The sequence below is a fragment of the Mercurialis annua genome, linkage group LG7, assembly GCF_937616625.2.
Source record: "Mercurialis annua linkage group LG7, ddMerAnnu1.2, whole genome shotgun sequence".
In the NCBI taxonomy this organism is placed as follows: domain Eukaryota; kingdom Viridiplantae; phylum Streptophyta; class Magnoliopsida; order Malpighiales; family Euphorbiaceae; genus Mercurialis; species Mercurialis annua.
Window position 1 is genome coordinate 4,249,401 of NC_065576.1, and position 20,198 is coordinate 4,269,598.

Consider the following 20,198-nt stretch of genomic DNA (forward strand, 5'->3'; position numbering starts at 1 on the left):
TTGACATCTCAATTAAACTACACCCCTAGTTTATGTGTTCCATTCTTAATTCTACTATAAGGAAATCAATCCATCATAATTTCTCACCCCAAAACAAATCAATGACTTCTAATCGATAAATCAATAATTTCTATATCAATAAAATACAGAGAAGAATATCAATACAAAAATGACAAGATAAATCCGTGTCCAGAGCCACCATGGATGTTGTAGGAACACAAAACGCATCCTTTTCACCGTCTGAATCGTGTTTACTAACTAATTCAAATGAAGTATTCCTATAGCTAGCATCGGAAATTGCAGCACAGATTTAATCTACTGCTTATAGTAAAGGTACAAATAAATAATGTAGGTTAACGGGCACATATGCACCTGCAGCTTACTGACATGTATTCAAAAGTTTAATTGGCCATACCATTTGCAGAAACTCCTCCCACATGAGCATCGACATCTTTAACATAAAGCGGAATCCTCACCCCCAGCTCTCTAAGTTGATTTACGATATTGTAAAGAAATTCAAAGGTGAGTATCGGTTGTGCATTGAATTCCTCTCTTACATGAGGATGTATCTTGAACCAATCTCCCAAGAGCTTGTGCACGTGGGACCGAATGATCCTCCACGGTACAGGATATTGTTCACAAAGCTTCAAATACTCCACTAACAGATCAGCCTGGTCAAGTTTTCCATCTCTAGCACTATCTTCGTCGCCAACAACCCATTCAGCAGTACGATATCCAGCAAAGAGAGCTGGATTCTCAAGGAGAGACTCGGCTGAAAGCACTCCATCGACACCCGCCTCCTCCAAACAACTATGAACATCATCCATGTGCCGAATATTCCCATTTGCAAGAACTGGGATTTTAACTGCATTTCTTACAGCCTTGATAGCCTTCCAGTCAGCCCGGATTTTCTTCCCATCTTTCTCGTCTCTAGTTCGGCCATGAACAGCTAACAGAGCACAACCAGCTTCCTCTAGCATTCTAGCATAGTTAATAGTATCCTCTAATTTTGGGAAAAGTCGGATTTTGCAGGAGACAGGAACTTTAAGGTTGAGAGCTAACTTCTCAACTAAGGATTTCACAACTGGAAGATTATCCATTAAGAAAGCTCCATAATTTCCTCGCCTCGCAATTCGCTGAGGACATCTGTATAGACAGCAAGATTTCAATAATTGGCCGACTAAGCAAATGCCCTAGAATTTAACCATCATATAATTATTCAAATTTAATAAAGACCAGACAACTAGCCTACCGCCTTGGTTTCTTGACTCACAACTCTGATTTGCAATTATAGCACTTAAATTCAAAATATTCCAATAGGAACAACTCTAGTTCCGAATTATTCATTTGCAAGATACGAAAAATGTCACTTTTTTTATATAATTTCATTATACTCTTCAACTAAGAAGCACAAAAACTTTGTCAAAATTATGGGACCAGAAACTCGTAAAAGAATGTTTTGGGCTGTTTTGGTAAATAAAAAAATTAGCCAATTGTTAAAAAAAAACTAAACATTCCCAACAAATAATTTTTTTAATCAATTACCCGCAATTTTTATTATTCACATTATCTATGATAAATCTTATCTTCTTATTCTTATTGGCTTTAATTATATTTGATTTATTTTATTAATTGGCATAAATGTATAAACGAAATTCTATATATATATATATATAGCATTTTATAATTTTTACTTTTATAAATATATCCCTATATTTTTATTATTTACACATTTTCCCCACATTTTACATCCTTCATTCCCGTTTCCCTGTGTCCGTTTCGTATCATTTACGTTTTCAGTTTCTGTGCTACTTAGCTCTTCAAAAATACTAAATAAAGCTTCAATCGAATCAAATTGGTTAGAAAAAATTACCCCAGATTAATGTCAACATAATCACAACAAGACTCCACTCTCCGAGCAGCTTCTAATAAAGTATTCGGATCATTAGCACAAAATTGAACAAACAAGGGTCGATCCTCCTGCAATTACCACCACAATTAAAACCCTAATCAAATCAAACAAAAATTAAACTGTTACACTTCCACAACACTAAAATCAACCAAATTTACCTTACAGGTAGTAAATTCTTGAGCACGATATTTTTCAGTCTCGTTAAAAATTCTGGAATGCAACATCGGAGTATAAGCAGCATCAGCTCCGTATTTTCTACACAGCATTCTGAACGGAAGCTCTGAGTTATCTACCATTGGAGCTACAATTAGCTTCGGCTTACCGATCTTGTTCCAGTGCGCCCATGCCTGCTCCACTCTTGACTCTCCGTTTGAATAGAAGCAGCGGTCCGGAGAGGCTAAGCATAGAGATGGAGATAGCGCCGTGGTGGTACTAGAGTGGTGAACGTCGGCGTTTTGGTCTTGATCGGGGGTGTTGGACAGGGAAGAGGACATTTTGGGGTGGGGTTTTTTAGTGGAGAGGGGAGATTTGTTAAGAGAGGAGAGGAGGGATTTCATGTGCTATGTGCGGTTGATGGGAGTGGATTGACAGCCCATCCCCGCCGTAGCCGCCGCCTTGCGACCGAGAGGGGTTGAGGGTTTAGGGTGTGGTATTGAGAGCAAAACCAGACAGGGCCAGGGATTGGTGCATTATTTGTGGGTTTATGCTTGGAGTTTTGTAAATGGGCTGGGTTTTATGCATGGGGAATTTGTAACAAGTACTCACTTTTTTACTTTATATGCAAAAAAAACATTTACTTTTTAATTTTTTTTTTCATACTCTCTAAATTTATATTCTGCTTTTCTTTTAAACTGATTCTGAAACGGTCGCAAAATGTGTGTTTGAAAATGGTTTGAAACCATTTTAAACTTATTAAAACTATTTGAAAATTTTATTTCTTTTTGCGTTTATAAACCGTTTGAAATTATTTGTAATTGTTCTTATTTAAAACACGTTGGAGTAAACAAATAAAGTGTGAGACGCACTAGAGTAAAAACAAATGTGAGACGCATTGGAGTATGACTTTCAAGTTACGGTTTTGGGATTAAAGTTTATAGATATTTTTATCTTTTTTAGATATTTTTTAAAGATTCCTAACATTTGTGGATAGCACCAAAAGCAATCTTAAAACTGTATACCAACGAGCTGTAGCTCAAATGGTATAAACGCTCAGCAGAAAACTGCTAAGGTCGTGGGTTCAATTCCTCCCACAAGCGCTCCCCCTCCCCCAATTATAAAAAAAAAAAACTGAGCTATGTATATTTCAAGACTTTTCTTTAAAAAATATGCATATAAAATTTTGATTATTGATTCTTCGTCGATTTCAAAAGTACATAGAATGACAAATAAAATGAAATGGAGGGATACTATTTATTTTAGTTAATATTAATAATTGTATCTATAATATATTAAATAAGTATATTTTTTAAGAAAATAATTAAATAAGTATATATTAATCATATAATTTAAACAATTTAAACGTGTCATCATGCTAAACTGTTTGTTTCACTAACATGTTTAATTAAATGCCATGTCGCGAAGTTGATGCAGTTGTTGCTCATTTTATGAGATTTATTAATGATACAAGAATAATGCTAACTGGGAATAGCTAAATTTCTTCATGTAGCTCATTTAGCAATCAGCACAAGAAAATAATAAAATTAAAGCTATGTTGCCAATTCAATTAGAAATAAGGCTCTTGTTGATCTATTCATGATTCATTTTGCAAAGGTAGTTATTAAAGGTTCTGGGACATCCTGGAGACTAAGCATACATTGACAAACTATTTACCAACTTCTGTAGCCCGATTCTCCCTCATCTGCATAATTTCAGTTTCAGACATACAATAATCGCTTTTATGAAAGTTCACTTCGTTTATAAGTGTCATGTCGTATAACTCGAGTTATAAAATGTATCGTGTTTGAGTTTTATCCATTACATTATTAATAATGTCATTTTCATGTTTAGTCTAGTCATGTTTTGTGTTTTGACAGACACAATCCATATACGCCGCGCAGACGGAAGTTGTCCGGTCTAGCTTGACTTAATATAATAAATCTGTATTTTTTTCATCTTATGTTTATCAAGTTAGATGAGCAGGATTTAGACATCACAATGGCACATGATATGCTTAAGAAAACACCTCATTTAAATGTCCTACATAATACTAGAAGTATATACCACGGATTAGGATATTTCTATACAGTCAATATTCAGCCATCGACTTTCTGCTCCTTTGCCAATAATCATATACAAAAGTTTTCTCATGCGACTATATATACTACACTACAAACACAATTTATAGAACATAAGTCATAAGTGTGCTAATGGCAGCAATTAGATTTCTGTCACCTCCAAGTGCCTACATAAATTTGTTTATTTCTTTGACCATCGATATTAGTTACAAAGAAGCTGTCATTTACAAAAATATCTCCTAAATGAATAAGTGGTGTCCTTTCAAAAACGTTAAGAGCCTCCGAGATGAAAGATAAGAGAAACATACCTAAAAGAAAACTATTGTAGAATAATCATTAGAAACAGCTAAACAAAATTTAGAGAACACTAACCTGATCCAAAACCACTAAGTCGTCTAATCTGCTTATGCTGACCCTCTTGAAGGCAGGTTCTATAATTCAAGATAGAACAACCACCACATGAGATTCACTACCCGCTATATACATCGATGCCTTCCATATGATTAGTGCAGACTGCAGATGTAGCAATCATTCCTGAAAGCAGAAAATAAATGGTTCAAAAAAGATCACCACTCGGATAGATGTTGTTGAGGCAACAAAAGAGGTCGCAACATTCAATAATATTTATCCACGCGTTATTTGTATCACAACCTCCTAAGAATATGCAAAGTTAAAACAAAATAAACTCCACATGACACAGCCAAAGACACACGAGGAACTATGCCATTAGGTAACCAAGAAGGTACTTCTAACTTTTTGTTGAGTAACTCGCGAGAGAATGTGTATAAAACATGAAATGCAGTTTTTACAGGCATACCTAAAAGACTTTAGATCTCTATAACAGAGAATTAGTTACTACTACTAGCTATAATCAAGCCAAATTGACATCTATGTGAAGACTTGATGCTCAAAGATAACTAAAATATATGATGAGCTCAACAATTAAAGGCTATTTTACATACCATTTCTTAATGAAATCACTTTGCCATTTAGGAAAAGAAATATCATAAGTAATGAATATGAAAATCTCATTTTACCTCTATTGCGTGTCTATCCTTAAGATCTAGTAGCTTTCTCAAAGTGTCATCATTACTAGACAATACATCTACTACCAAGGAGAATGTGGTGGCATCCACACAAAACCCCATACCAAGCATTTCTTCAATAAGTTGTTTTCCCCTCAGCAGATCATTGTGCCTGAGAAATCCCTGGATGATCACATTATAAGTGCAATCATTTGGAAAGCAGCCATCCTCTACCATTTTCCTGAAGACCTTGTATGCTTCATCTAATAATCCTACTTTGAAAATTCCATTAATAAGTATAGTACATCAGGCTGCAATCCTTTAATGGAAAGTCTAGAAAACAAATCCTTAGCATCTTTAAGCTTCCCAGCTTTGCACAGACTATCGATTAGAATGTTGTAAATTGCACAATTAGGCTTCAACATACTCTTTTCCGTTTCATGAAATAGAGCTAATGCAGCATCGAAATCCTCATGTTTGCAATAGCCATGTATCAAACTTGCATAAGTTACTATATCCGGAGAAGGGCCAGTACGATGCATCTTATTGAAAAGCTCTAGTCCATCTATAAGCCTTCCTGCTTGGCACAAGCTATGTATCATAGAATTATAAGTAAAAATAGAAGATGTTATATCTTTATGTTGCATTTCACTAAAAAGTTGGTTTGCGTCATCTATCCTTTTGTTTTTGTAGTACAGATTAATCAAGATGGTGTAAGTCACAACATTAGGCGTGCATCCCTTGCTTATCATCATGTCAAATATTATTCTAGCCTCATCTAATTGATTTTGCTGACTATATCCATCAATCAATGAACTATAGGTGAACACACTGGGCTCTATTCCCCTCTGCGTCATTGTTTCAACTATATCATGAGCCTCTAAAACCATCCCTTCTTTACAAAGACCATCAACCATTACAGAGATGGTGACTACATTTGGTGTGATTTTCCGATCAACCATTTCATTATGTAAAGCTAAAGCTTCCCTCCATTGTCCTAAATTAAAAAGACAACGAATTATGGAGGTGTAAGTCACAACATTAGGTTTGCAGCCCTTGCTTACCATCATGTCAAATACTTTTCTAGCTTCACTGAATTGGTTCTGCTGACAATATCCATCTATCAGTGAACTATAAGTGACCACATCCGGCTTTATCCCCTTTGCATCATTGTGTCAACGATACCATGAGTCTCTAAAACCATTCCTTTTTTACAAAGACCATCAACCAATACACTGAAGGTGACCAAATTTGGTGTGATTTTCCAATCAATCATCTCATTATATAACGCTAAAGCTTCTTTCCATTGACCTAAACTAAAAAGACAACGAATTAAAGAAGTGTACGTTACAACATCAGGCAATATATCTTTACTCTTCATCTCTAAGAAAAGCTCTTTTGCCATGTTAACGTTATTATCCCTACAAAGGCCGTTGATAATTGTAGTATAGGTCACAACATCCGGTTGACAACCCTTTTCTCCCATTCTTTCAAGTAAACCAATAGCAGCATTCGATTTTCCAATTTTACATAATCCACCCGCAATAATATTATAGGCATAAACATAAGGCTCATAACCCTTGGCTACTATATCATCAAACAATTGCACAGCTTGCGCAATTTTACCTTCTGAACAAAGACCATTGATTCAGGGATTAAACATAATCACATCACGCCGAAATCCAAGTTTGAGAATCCTTCCCAACATAGAGAATCCAAAATCCACATGATGCAAACGACAGAAGCAATTCATCAATATGTTAATAGTGTAAACATCAAGCCGTAGTCCGACCAATTCCATTTGTTTCCACAAAGAAATCACCATCTCAAAATGTTTCATTCTAACAAGCGCAGCTAACAATTTATTAAATTCAATTACAGAAGGAAATGGATTCATGTTAACCATGTGATTAAATGAAGCTAAAGCATCATCATAATTAGTAAATGAAGACACTTTTTTAGTTCTATAAGCTGAATTTATGTAAGTGTGAAGATAGGAGAAGGAATAAAACGTACCCGTTTTCCGATAAACCGGAAAGCTATGAAAAGCTGAAGCAAGATTGGGTTTTAGGGCTTGAGTGAGCACCATTTTACTCTGTTGATGAGGTAAATTGAATAGAGAGAAATTAGGTCAAAATTTGAATCTTTCTATCAAAATCCAAACAATTCTATTCGGCTTTCCAATTGCTCTATCTGTAATTTGATGCATGGGTGTGTGTCCGCCATTTTTTCCGATTCCTGCTTGAGCCAGCCAACGTACTGAACCAGTCACGTTAATGAATGTATAATAGGACGGTTAATATTTGTTAGATTAAGAAAATAATAAATATGTCCGGATTTGTATATAGTTTTACTAAATTATCCATATTAATTACCACTTGTTTTATGTTTGATTAGTTCTTTTAACATTACAAAGTTTTTATTGTTAGAGATAATTTTGGAAAAAATAGCAATTAATGCTTTCTTATGTATAACCATCTCTCTCTAAAATATTTGCTCTCCCTTCTCTCTAAAAAGAAAAGTTCTTCACTTGTTCATCTTTTTAAGGGTGGGAGAAGAAGATTTCTCCGGTTTTAGCCGGAAAATCTTTTTCTCTCCACCCATAATACTATTTACTATAGATCTACTATGTTCTTCTAGTTTGAATAAAGTCTTTGGTTATGAATTTTTTTGGGTCTTGATTTGTACTTTTCATATTTGAATTAGTGTAAAAGTTTTTGGTGTTTGTAGTTGGTAGATCTATTAAAGTTTTTGATGGGTTTTCGAATTTGAGATCCGATTCTTTAAGATCTAAAATATATGTTGGGTGTATTTTAGATCTATACAAGTTCTTGAAGATCTTAAAAAATGGGGAGTTTTTTTTTTTTTTTAGATCTATCAAAATTCTTGTAGATCTATATTCGGAGAGTTTGAAAACTCATTTAAACTTTTGTAGATCTAAAAGTAGGGAGGTTTATTGGGTTATCTTTGATAAGAATTCATTGAAGATGAAGATTGGAATGCTAGGCTCAACCGGATAGAGCGGTTTCAAAAGCAAATCGGAAGAAGAACTATCCAAGTACTCCGTCTACGAGAAACATAGTTTCATCGTTGTTAAATTTATGCGGGAACATAGTCACGGATTTTTTCTCACTTTTGATTATTTATTGCTTATTCGGAATTGAGACTTAGCTTCTAATTGTTCAAATTTGAAAGATCATAATGTTGGTTGTGATATGACTTTCATAGGTTGTATTTGAATCTTCTTAATGAATTTCTATCGTTTGGAAAAAAAAAAAAAACTCTAATATGATAAATATTATGGACCAGAAGAAATTCTCAAATGCGACAAATATTATGGACCAGAGGGAGTAATTATTTTTTAAATGTTTAAATGCCAAAATGATCCTCAACTTTCGAGTGTCTTTCAATTTAGCATCAACTTTCACATTTAACAAAAATAACACCAACTTTAATTTGTTTTTCAAAATAGCATAAAGAACAAAAAAAAATGGTAAATGGGTGGTTGAGCTAAATCTTTAAAAACCAAATTGATAATAAAAACCAGTATAGCCATCGATTTGTAATTTAACCAGTTTAATCATCCATTAAAATGCTTAATTAAAAATAAATATATGATAGTTTTATTTAATAAATAATATGTATGTATATATATTAAGTCTCTCTTAGAATAATGAAAATATTATTACTTTATTAGACCTATATGTAAGCTTTTGTAGTTTTAATTGTTTATAATAAAATTTATAAAATTGTCTAGTTTTTACTGTTTAATAGTTCACCGGTCTTTACGGGTTTTTTGGTTCAAAGTGATTGAACCACATTGTTTGTTATTTCAGAGAAAGAAACCCGAATTGGCAACCGATTTTTAAAATATTGGTTGTAAATAAAATCGATAGTATCGATGCATCAAAGAATTTATAATATATTTAAAATAAAAATTGATTATTAGAAAAACTAATTACCAAAACATTGTCCTTTTTTCTGTTCGTATTTGAAGTAGGCATGTGCAATCGATCAGTTTGGTCGGTTCGGTTTGAAAACCGAACAAACTGAAAACTAAAGTTTAGTAAAAAAATTAAAACCAAACTTTAAGTTCAATTCGGTTAAAAACCGCATTTTATTTGTTTTTTTTTTCTTATTTTTTCATTTTTAAAAAAGTGAATTCTTCTATAAGAAAATCTAGGGGCAAGTCGCATACTGCCTGTATGAGAAAGATGATGTTTTGAGCTGTTGTAGCACATCTGGTGGGCGAAAAACCTTATCAACTATCGAACTTAAAAAATTAAATTGAGTATTATTTGATGTGTAACTAAAAACAAGAGAGAGGGATATAGAAAGCATGGAAAAATTATACAAGACAGCCGTTGTGCCATAACTTTCGTGCAACAAACTAATAATGCGTTAGCTTTTTTATCGCAAAAGATTATCGGTTTATTGTAAAAATGATGTGGCGTAACGGTTGTATGGGATAACCACTCGAAAATATGAAGTAAAAGAAAGAGGAAGTCATTGCTAGTATGAGAAGATTTCTAATCATAACTTGCGATACTAATTTTGAGAAGATCAATTATTTAGACAATTTATTTGCGACTAATTAAATCTTTTGATTTCAAATGAAGGTAAAAATCTCAGATACTTCGCATTCTATCCATTCTTCTTCATTTCATCATAGTCTAACTTCATCTGTAAGAGAAAAGTACATAATATTTGGAAAGTTCAACTCTTTTGATTAATTTGATCCAAAAAAAATTAGTTTTACTAATTATTTAAACAATATATATGTGAAATTTAGTTTTATATTGTAACATGTCACTTGAAATTGAGTAGATTTTTAAATTGCTCTCAGTTATTATCTTGAAAGTATAAAAATTATCAAAACTAAAAATATTAGATTGAATATACAAACAAGAATTAAAAAAATTAGATTTTTATGTTGGGCGTTTACTTAGTTAAAAAACAAGGAGGGAATGTAAAAGGAAATGAAAATAAAAATAGATCATTTCCATTGTTTGTATTTATTTTATCAAAATTTATTTAAAAATAGAAATGTGATTACTCCTCACTAATAATCGTTTATCTTTTTTTCCTCATCCATGAAATCTATTTTTATGAGAATTAAAAAAATAATAAAATATAATTAATTTAAATTGAATAAAAATATATAAATGTTTTAGAAAAAATTATATAATATATTTTTTATCAACAAAAATTAACAAAAATAGAAAAAATAGAAAATTATAAAAAAATTAGTATAATTTTATAATTTCTTATATAATATCTTTTTAAATTTTTATTTACAAACTAATTTAATATTACATATTATTTAAGTCAAGCTGAGCTGAAATTTTCTAATTTCAAATTAAACTCAAAGTTTAAGAATTCATTTTTTCTAAAATCAAACTAAATTGTTCGTTTCGGTTGGCTTTCTTGGCATAACATGATTTAAATTTTTGACGCCACTAGACCTAAATTAAAAATTTAAATTTATAAAATAATAACTAATCATTATACATTTTATATATAATTCCATCCATGGATTGTAGACGTAGAAAAAGGGGGAAACATTGACAAAATATGAAAGACTGAATTGAGAAGAAAAGTGTAGAAAATTGGAGAAAAGAACAAAAGAGAATGAGGTAGCTTCACCGTAAATATTGTCCAAATCACATGTTCTTCAACAATTTTTCTCTAACTTATTATATCTGTTATACATTTACACGTGAACTCATACTCTCCAACATCTAAACAATAGCCTTTTGCTTACGCAACGGGGCGTAATGGAAGCAATTCTACATCCGCCATTTTTTTTGTATTTTTCTTCATATTGATTTCTTTAATCAATAGCGGAATCCGACAATAAAAACAGAAGATAAAAAAGATAAAATCGAATAGTGTTAAGACGTCTCTAAGTGCATCGAGAGGTCGTGGGTTCGAACCACGCCTCGCTAACTAACAACTAACAATTGAGACTTTAAGAATCGATTACCATCTTTAACAAAAAAAAAACTATAAAATAATTCAAAATAGGACGATTGTATGAAGAAAATAAAATGCAAAAACGATAAAGTTGAATTATTTTCCATCACTAAATCGATTACTATTTTAGCATATTTTCATCTCTAAATCGGGTAGCATAGCACTGAGAATGACAAAACTAAAGTTGAATTATTTTCCATCACTAAATTTGTTGCTCATCTATTCCAAAACCGTCACAAATTATCAATGTTTTTAATTTATTGTCTTTAGTTAGTTCCTAATGGCTAATAGTATAAATTAGTGATTGATTGCTATCTGTTATTAAAATTTATCACTAATTTATTGATTTCTTGTAGACTTGTAGTGAACATACATCCCGTTATCTTAATTCGTTCCAGTTTTTGAATTCTAAAAAATAATATTAAATATAAATTGGGTTGCCAATTCAAATTACTAATTGGGTGCCAAAAACAAATTTAAAGAAATATGTTTTAATGAAAGAATCAAAATTGTGGTTTTATCATGTTTGCCTCTCATAATAATGAGTCAAATAATATAAGTGTTAGATAATAAATTATAAGATCGTGGGTCGATTTTTTTCACAAACGCCCCCCTCCTCAATTATATATGTAAAAAAGTCTGCCTCTAATGAAACATAGAGAAATCAAACTCCTGAAGCATTTGATATTGTAGGGTTACAAATTACGTATTGTTTTTATAGTATTTTTGAAAATGATGGATGAATATTAAGGGACCAATTTGAGTGCACAAACGTTGACGTTGAGGGAAGGCAAAGCAATAGCAATAGTGCATCCATATGAAACAAGAACAAGAAAATCATACACTAAATTATTATTACTATTACTATTATTATTACTGTTATAAATAAAAAATCACTCCGGTCTTTGAATTTATTCATCGGAATCAATTAACTCACACTTAATCAAATTGACTAAAAATTAGTAATTTCGAGAGTACAACAACATACTTTTTAGTTGGAAGATTAATATACTTTTTATTATTTTAATTTTATATTAAATTTTATTTATATAGAGTATCTCTATAATACATTCCCATTATATTTTTTATGAATATGATCTCTAACATATTATTATATTTATTAGTATTGTCAAAGAAGGTAGGTCCATTTTGATGACCAGAAAGAACTAATCAATTATTCCACCCACCCATTTTGACTTATGCCATTTTGCATTCCCACTCCACATTATTAGAGTCCAATGTCGATCACCTTCTTCCTTTCTCTAGCCTTTTGTCTTTAATTGTAATGTATTATTTTACTTCCAAGATTCTATTTAGATCGGATTCATCAAATATACATGTACTCAATTAATTAAATATTATATATATATATATATATATATATATATATATATATATATATATATATATATATATATATATATATTTAATTGGTCGAGTACGTGTAAAATAAACTAGTCCCATTCTAAATAAGGATTTTCCATATTACTTTAATTAAATTTCTATAATAATTATTTACTTTTCACTAGAGAAAAAAAATACACCATCTAAAAAAATGACTTTTTTAAATTAAAATTGATGATACTTTTATTATTAGATTACGAATATATAAATTTATTAACAATGAGTTGATATTGTTGTATGACTAAAATCAATATATTTAATATTTTATTATTAAAAGGATAAAAATCTGACTAAAATTTTCATTTTTTTATATTCTTCCTTCCATTATAAATTGATAAATTCCTTTTCATTTTTTTTTTCAAATTGTGGACAGCTATTTATTATTTAAATTGATAATTATCAATTATATGTCTGCATTATGTATAGTATGATGCACTATAAATAAATAAAAGACATTAAAAGTTAAAAGGTTCCCATTATTAAATAACAAGGATAAATATAAGCTCAAATAGTATACGCGATAGGCATCAATTCTGTTAGGTTGTAGGTTCTATTTTTTCATAAATGATTTCCTTTCTCCAATTATATATATAAAAAAAACTTTTTATATATGATATTACTTTTTATAAGTTAGTAAATTAATATTTTTTTAGTATTTATATATAAACAAATTATTACACATAACTATTGTGCGTATCATTTATACAATAAACTAATAGAATATATGAAATTTTGAAATTTTTTGTTCATAAGTGTATTTCTATTAATTATGGTGGAACCACTTTTAGGCTTGGGTGAGCTTCAATTTGAATGGTCTTTATTTTTATTTTTAAATAGAGTCAAAATTTAAATTAAAGCAGAACTGTTGAAAATTAAATTGAGATGTCGATGGATTAGAAGTGAACTAAATAATTCACACATGATACATTTTAATTTAGATTGAAAATATTGGTTCCACCGCTCTTCATTAAAAATTCAACATTTCATGTATTTTATTAATTTGTTGTATAAATGACATGAAACAACAATTATTTGACATACTAATTTTTGTATATTTTCTACATTGTTTATAAATTTTGAACTAAGGGAGTAATATATTTTTATCATTATATTATACTAGCGAAAATGATATTTATAAGTGGGGTTAATGACCATTAAATTTGGTTTTTGTTAATTATTTCCGAAATTATCACCCAAAAACTCGTAATTCCCATTTTATGCCTTCCAGACCGCGGAACTGTTCCGCAGTTTATGTAAACCGCGGAACAGTTCCGCGGTCTGTCCTACGTGGCTCCTCGCTGGAGGAGCCACATAGGAAAAGTAAACCGCGTAACAGTTACGCGGTTTGCTTTTCCAACGTGGCAAACCGCGTAACTGTTACGCGGTTTACTTTGTGCAGTCGGGGAATTTAATTCCCTGACTGCACTGATTGGGAGAAAAAATCTTCACTATCTCGTCGCCATCCTTCAGCCCAATTACCCTTCTAATTACGACTTGTAGTTGTGCAAAATTCACTACACTCGTCAGCTCAACCATTTCTGATTTACCGGAAACATAATCAACTCCACCCGGAGTCGATAATATTGTACCATCCCAATAAATTTTTAGGGCTGGCAGCTCATTTGTCGTCATTACTACATTAAAAAAATATAATTTTAACTACATTTTTAGGGCTGGCAGCTCATTAAAAAGAGGGTTACTCTCATTTAAAATATAATTCAAATATTCTACATGTCAAGTTCAAATTTTTAATAATTAGCCGATTTAAATGTAAATACGAATATTTTATGTTAACTTTTTTCACAAACCTACAGTTATAAAAAAATTATATTTTTTCTAAATACTGTTAAAAACAAATACCTATTATATTTAATTTTTTAGTATCGAATCTATTTATATAATATAAAACATAAATTTTAATATTTTCACTAATTCCAACCTAATATAAAAATATTCTAAAAATTTCATATATTCGATTTTCTAATTTTAATTTACTCTATTTTACATTTATATAAATTTTATACACATTATTCTAATTTTATTTACACATTAATCTAATTTATTTTATAATATATATTTTTTAAAAAATTTACTAAATCTAACTATATTTATTTAACTAACTACATTTCAAACTCTATTTTAATCTAATTACATTTCAAACATCATTTAAATCTAACTACATTCAATAATTAAAAATAACATAAATTTAAAAAACTCACCCGATAATTCCGCCAAAAAATAATATTCCGCCACGAAAAATAATATTCCACCACGAAAACCGACTCCGCAAAATCTTCTCCACAATAATTCCCCGATTTAATAAATTTTTCTCTCTCTATCTCTCTAACAATTTTTTCTCTCTCTCTCTCTATCTCTATCTCTCTAAAATTAGGTTACTTTTTTTTTCAAAATGGATTGTGAGATAAGGGGGAACAGATTCCCCCTTATATAGTAGTTGTAGACCGCGGAAATGTTCCGCGGTCTACAACTACTCAGTCAGGGAATAAATTCCCTGGCTTCCAACTACTCAGCCAGGGAATTTATTCCCTGACAGAGGGAATAAATTCCCTCTGTAAACCGCGGAAGTGTTCCGCGGTTTACAGTGACGTGTCGCTGTAAACCGCAGAACTCTTCCGCGGTTTACGCTGACGTGGCTCCATCTGCGTCCAGATGGAGCCACGTCTGCAGACCGCGGAACACTTCTGCGGTTTACTCCAAACCGCTTAAGTGTTCCGCGGTCTATAAAGCACAATTTGAAAAAAAATATTAAACACGGGCTAATATGAGAAATTTTATTAATTTTTGAGATAAACATGTCATTAACCCTTATAAGTGTTCTATATCAAGAAAGTTAAGGTCCTAATAATTAAATGAGAACTTAAGTAATATCCGACCAACAATTAATTTATGTTTTTCTCATGCATGTAATTAAATTGATGTTAATTTAAAAAAAGTCCAAACTATCAAACAAAAATGTCACATTTTGGCACTAATTAATTATGACATATTTGTAAACTTTGAAATAGGCCGTCCAACTAGAAAATTCCAGCCTAAATCTCATGGTCAACCTTCCATAACACGACATATTGGTGCAATTATATTTTTTGTTTGCATTGTTTGACCCACTCCTTTTCTAGTTTTCTTTACTTTTACTATTCTATTCAAAGAATGATGTAAGAAAAGTAAGAAGTAGGCATCTAAAATTCAACAATAGTTAAAAGCTAAAGTTCAAATATCATTTTATTAACTGGATTGCTAAACACCGCCCTTTTTTACTTAGCACCGCACAGCCACATTACATTTTTGCCCTTTTCACTTTTTGAATAGAAAACCAACTCATAAACAAAAAACATAAATCCTCTCAACTCATTCAACTCTATTCAAATTCATATTTTACGAAAATGTCGGATTCCGAACGAGATGAAAATCGCCATAATCTTCTAAATGAACCTGCAAAACATAAATACTTACATTTAACAAATCGTAATAATATGTAATACAAAGTCGTAATAATATGCAATAAAAAATCACTGTAATTATTAAAAAAAAATCATTTTAACTTTTTTTTTTAAAAAAAATTAATTTCCGGCCGCGACGTTTCGGTCGCGGCCGGAAAAGGGGGACGCCGGCGTCCTCTCCAGAAGAGTGGACGCCGGCGTTCGGCGTCCCCTCTAGAGGAGGGGACGCCAATTTTCGGCGTCCCCTCTTCTAGAGAGGACGCCAAACGTCCTCTCTAGAAGAGGGGACGCCGAAAATTGGCGTCCCCTCCTCTAGAGGGGACGTTGGTTTTCACGTCCTCTCCTCCGGAGAGGACGCCGAATTCCAGCGTCCCCTCCTCTGGAGAGGACGTGAAACACAATCGTCCCTCTTTAAAAAATATAAATAAAAATTTAAAAAAACTATTTTTTATCTCGGAAAAGCCGGAAAAACTTGTTTCCGAACGTCGATATTCGTTTCCCGACGAATTATACTCGTTATCCGTCATTTTACTCGACTTTTTACGTAGTTGTTCGAGTGTGTTCGAATGAGTTGAGAGAACTTTTTTTTTGAAATTTTGCTAGAGGGGCAGAAATGTCTTTTGCCTGTGCGGTGCTAAGTAAAAGCGGGCGGCGAATAGCAATATCCTTTTATTAATTTGCAAAATAAAATGGAATTCCTACTTTGCTTTTACTTTTGCAATCAAAACTGAATACCAAATCCCCATTACATATATATATATATTTTCATTTTTATTAAAGTTTAAATTTAAAATTTGTTATACATTTCAAAACTAATTATTTTGTTTTATACATACTTATTAATTTTCCATTTCAAACTTATGGACTTTGAGCTACTTAGTTATGGGTGTAAAAAATCAAAAATAAAATATTCAAATTGAACGATAAATTCAATTTAATTTGATATAACATAAAAATTGATTTTTGGATTAGAAAAATTCAGCCAAGCTCTAATATAAATCAGACTAAAACAAGAAAAATGAAAAAATTAACCAAACCAACTAGTTCAATTTAAAAATCATTTTATAAAAATATTAAATATGATTCGGTTTCAGAAGATTAGATATTAGATAAGATTTCAGTTGAGTTCATGTTGGTTTGAACTAAATGTAAATCCCCATTACTAATAGTAGTTAGTTTTCTTATATTTATTATAATATTGACAAATTAGATTTTTTTTGACAGAATAGCAAGAATTAGTTAATACTATTAATATATATTTAGTTTTTAATTCAATTTTTAAACCAGCCGAAACAACAGGCTGCGGAATGTCGAGGTCGGACCTCCGACCTCACGCACATAGAGAGACTTTGCCATCCATATTTGACCGATCATATATATAAATTTATAAAAAAAACAAAAATTATAAATCAGACCGCTTTCATTGATAACATGCTTTCTTGGATTCAAAGGAAAAGAGAAAAAAAAAAGAGACAAATCCATATTCCAAAGTATTTTACAGAAATGAAATAGATTGATCTCTACCATTTTTTTCTTCTGCCATTACTAAAACTAACCTACCACTACAGCTAATTCTCTACCTACTTCACTTCCAAAAGTTGAACATGAAATTAATTAATTAACTAAACCATTTTTGAACCGTGTTTGATTACACTTTTGTTCTTGATAATGCCGAGATTCATAAAATTAAAAAAATTAAATTAAGAAGATTCCAATATAAGATTTGAAGTTTCTCCAACTGAAAGAGAATGATTATGATCTCCTTCATAAGTGACTATAAGCATTGACGGGTCATCTAAAGCTCTTTCAACGTGTTTACGTGCTGGACATCCCCTCACACTACTGCACTTGTAGTACCCTCTGATGAACATCAATGGCGGCAAATTAATTTCATTTAATTAAACTTTAGTATATAAATTATTACTATAAGATTGTGAGAGATTAATTAATTTACCTTGGATGAGGAGAGCCTTTGATCGGTTTTTGTCCGTATTTTCTCCAAGAATAATCGTCCGGCGGAATATCGGACATTTTCAGGCTAATTGCTGGCACTCTCACTACTCTCTTCATTCTATGCTTTCTGCTATTTCATACAACCAAAATCAAGACTCAAAATCAACTTCAAAAACATTACAAAAGTACAAAATAAATTATAAATTTCACCTATTTTAAAAAAATTATATGAATTTTAAAATTTTGTATGATCATCGGAGCAGGGATCATTTGTGGAAGAAATTAAACTATAATTTTAGCAGAATAATGTACAATACAACATTCATATCGTTTGAATTATATTATGGTGATAATTATTAAATTTTTCAATTTAAAATGCTGCGTCATTTATTCGATAGAGAATGCTGATACGAACACTGGAACAATAGCATAATAATCTTTCGTCGCCCACATAACCATTTGATCGAAAATCATATAATATTTGAATTATTAAAAATTAACAATTTGAATTTTAAACTGTCAAATTTTAAAATTACTATTAAAAGTATAAAACATACTAAATTTTATAGTTTAAATATTTATGGGAAAAATCAAGATTTCTAGAGAAGAAAAATTGTAGTACCTCTTCTTGGAGCAATGGCAGCGACCAGAAGAATTACACTTGCCGGAGCCCAAATTCTCAGAGCTACACTTTCTCTTCAACGAAGAAGTAGTAGAAAGCGGAGGTTTTCCGGCGGAAGAGACTTGAGAAAGATTAGTGATCTGAAAAGCTGACGAAGACGACGGTTTACTCTCATAATTAGTATCGCCAGTCAAAGACGACACAAAAGAATTCGCCGCAGAAGAATAAGAGAAATTAATCGTAGTAGCAGAGCAAGATTCTTTCCTCTCCGGCATCATCATCACCACAGAAGAATAATCATGGCACGGCGGAGGCGGAGCCGCAGCCGAAGCCGGAGGAATCTGCTGGATCGGCGTTGCATAGTAAACCTTATTATCAACAAATTGATTAGACACCGGAGCCCGTCGGAACCGAGCGTGGCCGGTTCTTGTTCTTCCGAGCAGCGAAATAACTTTCTTGAATTTCGAAACGGCAACGTCGGCAACTTCTTTACAGTTAATTTCTTGATGAACTAGTTTTTCTTGGGAGAGTAATTTGATAAGCTTATGAACGCTTTCTAAACCGGAGGAAGCTTCTTGAACGACGGCGTTTTCGTCCATTTTGGAGGCGAAGCTGTTGGTTCTGGTGTAGGCCATTAAGAGATCAACGGCCATTACTGTAGAAGTGAGATCAAGAAAAGGAAGAGGAAATGGAGGGGTTGATAAAGAAGAAGTCTGGTCAAAATGATGGCATCGGTTACAGAACCCTATGAATATAAAGTTGGTCACTGACCTGTCACTCTAGCATTTGCCGTCAAACATGTGGGTACGAATAAGATCCAACCACAATCGTATTTCTATTTTTTTATTTCTGAGTCTTTCGGTTTACTATTTAAAATATACTAATAATTTATATGCAAATTATATTTCAACTCGACTATTGAGAATATTGAAACCGGCTCATTTATTTTTGAGTATGGATGGCAATGGGAGGGGATTCCCCGTTCTCCGTGGGACCCGCCCCTAAAGGGGCGGGGAATCTCCACCAATTACCCCCATAGGTGCGGGGATGGGGGAAAATCATTCCCCAACCACGGGAATGGGGAGGGGACGGGGAGTATAGTCCCCACCCCAGGGGGATCCCCATCCCGTCCCCATGAAGACCCGATTTATATTTATGCATATTTATATTATATTAGTATAAGTTTTAGTATGTTATTTATATTTTTAAATAATTTAATTTAATTTTTTTTATTAGTTTCAATTTAGTTATAAATATATAATATTATAAAAGATAATAGTATTTTCTATAATTAGTTTTTTTTAAATATCTTATGAAAATAATGAAATTATTTATAAATTATATTTAATTGTACGGGGAACGGGGATCCCTATGGGGATGGGGAATCCATGGGTATGGGGACGGGGATGATTTAAACCCCATTAATTAAATGGGGACGGGGATGGGGATTCTCCATAGACACGGGGATGGGGATGGGGATGGCTTCCCCGTCCCCACCCCGCCCCATTGCCATCCCTATTTTTGAGTTGAATTTTGAATTTTCATATCGAATATTTTTCGAGTTTTTTTTTTATTTAACAGAGATAGATTAATTTAAACTAACTACATCTACGA

The 20,198-nt window shown here is 31.8% G+C and overlaps 2 protein-coding genes and 1 pseudogene across 3 annotated transcripts; all 3 read right to left on the bottom strand.

Moving 5' to 3' along the window:
* Positions 1 to 102: 102 nt before the first annotated feature.
* On the bottom strand, positions 103 to 2,660 carry LOC126655634 (uncharacterized). The gene is made up of 3 exons (XM_050349876.2): positions 2,071 to 2,660; positions 1,874 to 1,980; positions 103 to 1,146 (listed from the first exon to the last, which is right to left on the bottom strand). The coding sequence occupies exons 1-3, from the start codon at positions 2,467 to 2,469 to the stop codon at positions 402 to 404; spliced, it is 1,251 nt and encodes a 416-aa protein (XP_050205833.1). The 5' UTR covers positions 2,470 to 2,660; the 3' UTR covers positions 103 to 401.
* A 1,607-nt stretch (positions 2,661 to 4,267) lies between these two features.
* Positions 4,268 to 7,181, bottom strand: LOC126656664 (pentatricopeptide repeat-containing protein At1g63330-like; annotated as a pseudogene).
* Positions 7,182 to 17,411: 10,230 nt separating this feature from the next.
* On the bottom strand, positions 17,412 to 19,325 carry LOC126657712 (probable WRKY transcription factor 15). Of its 2 annotated transcripts, none has more exons than XM_050352457.2 (3): positions 18,585 to 19,325; positions 17,964 to 18,089; positions 17,412 to 17,869 (listed from the first exon to the last, which is right to left on the bottom strand). In XM_050352457.2, the coding sequence occupies exons 1-3, from the start codon at positions 19,235 to 19,237 to the stop codon at positions 17,710 to 17,712; spliced, it is 939 nt and encodes a 312-aa protein (XP_050208414.1). In that variant the 5' UTR covers positions 19,238 to 19,325; the 3' UTR covers positions 17,412 to 17,709. The 2 variants fall into 2 exon arrangements, with proteins under 2 accessions (XP_050208414.1, XP_050208413.1); XM_050352456.2 differs by having other exon boundaries at positions 17,964 to 18,092.
* Between the last annotated feature and the right edge of the window lie 873 nt (positions 19,326 to 20,198).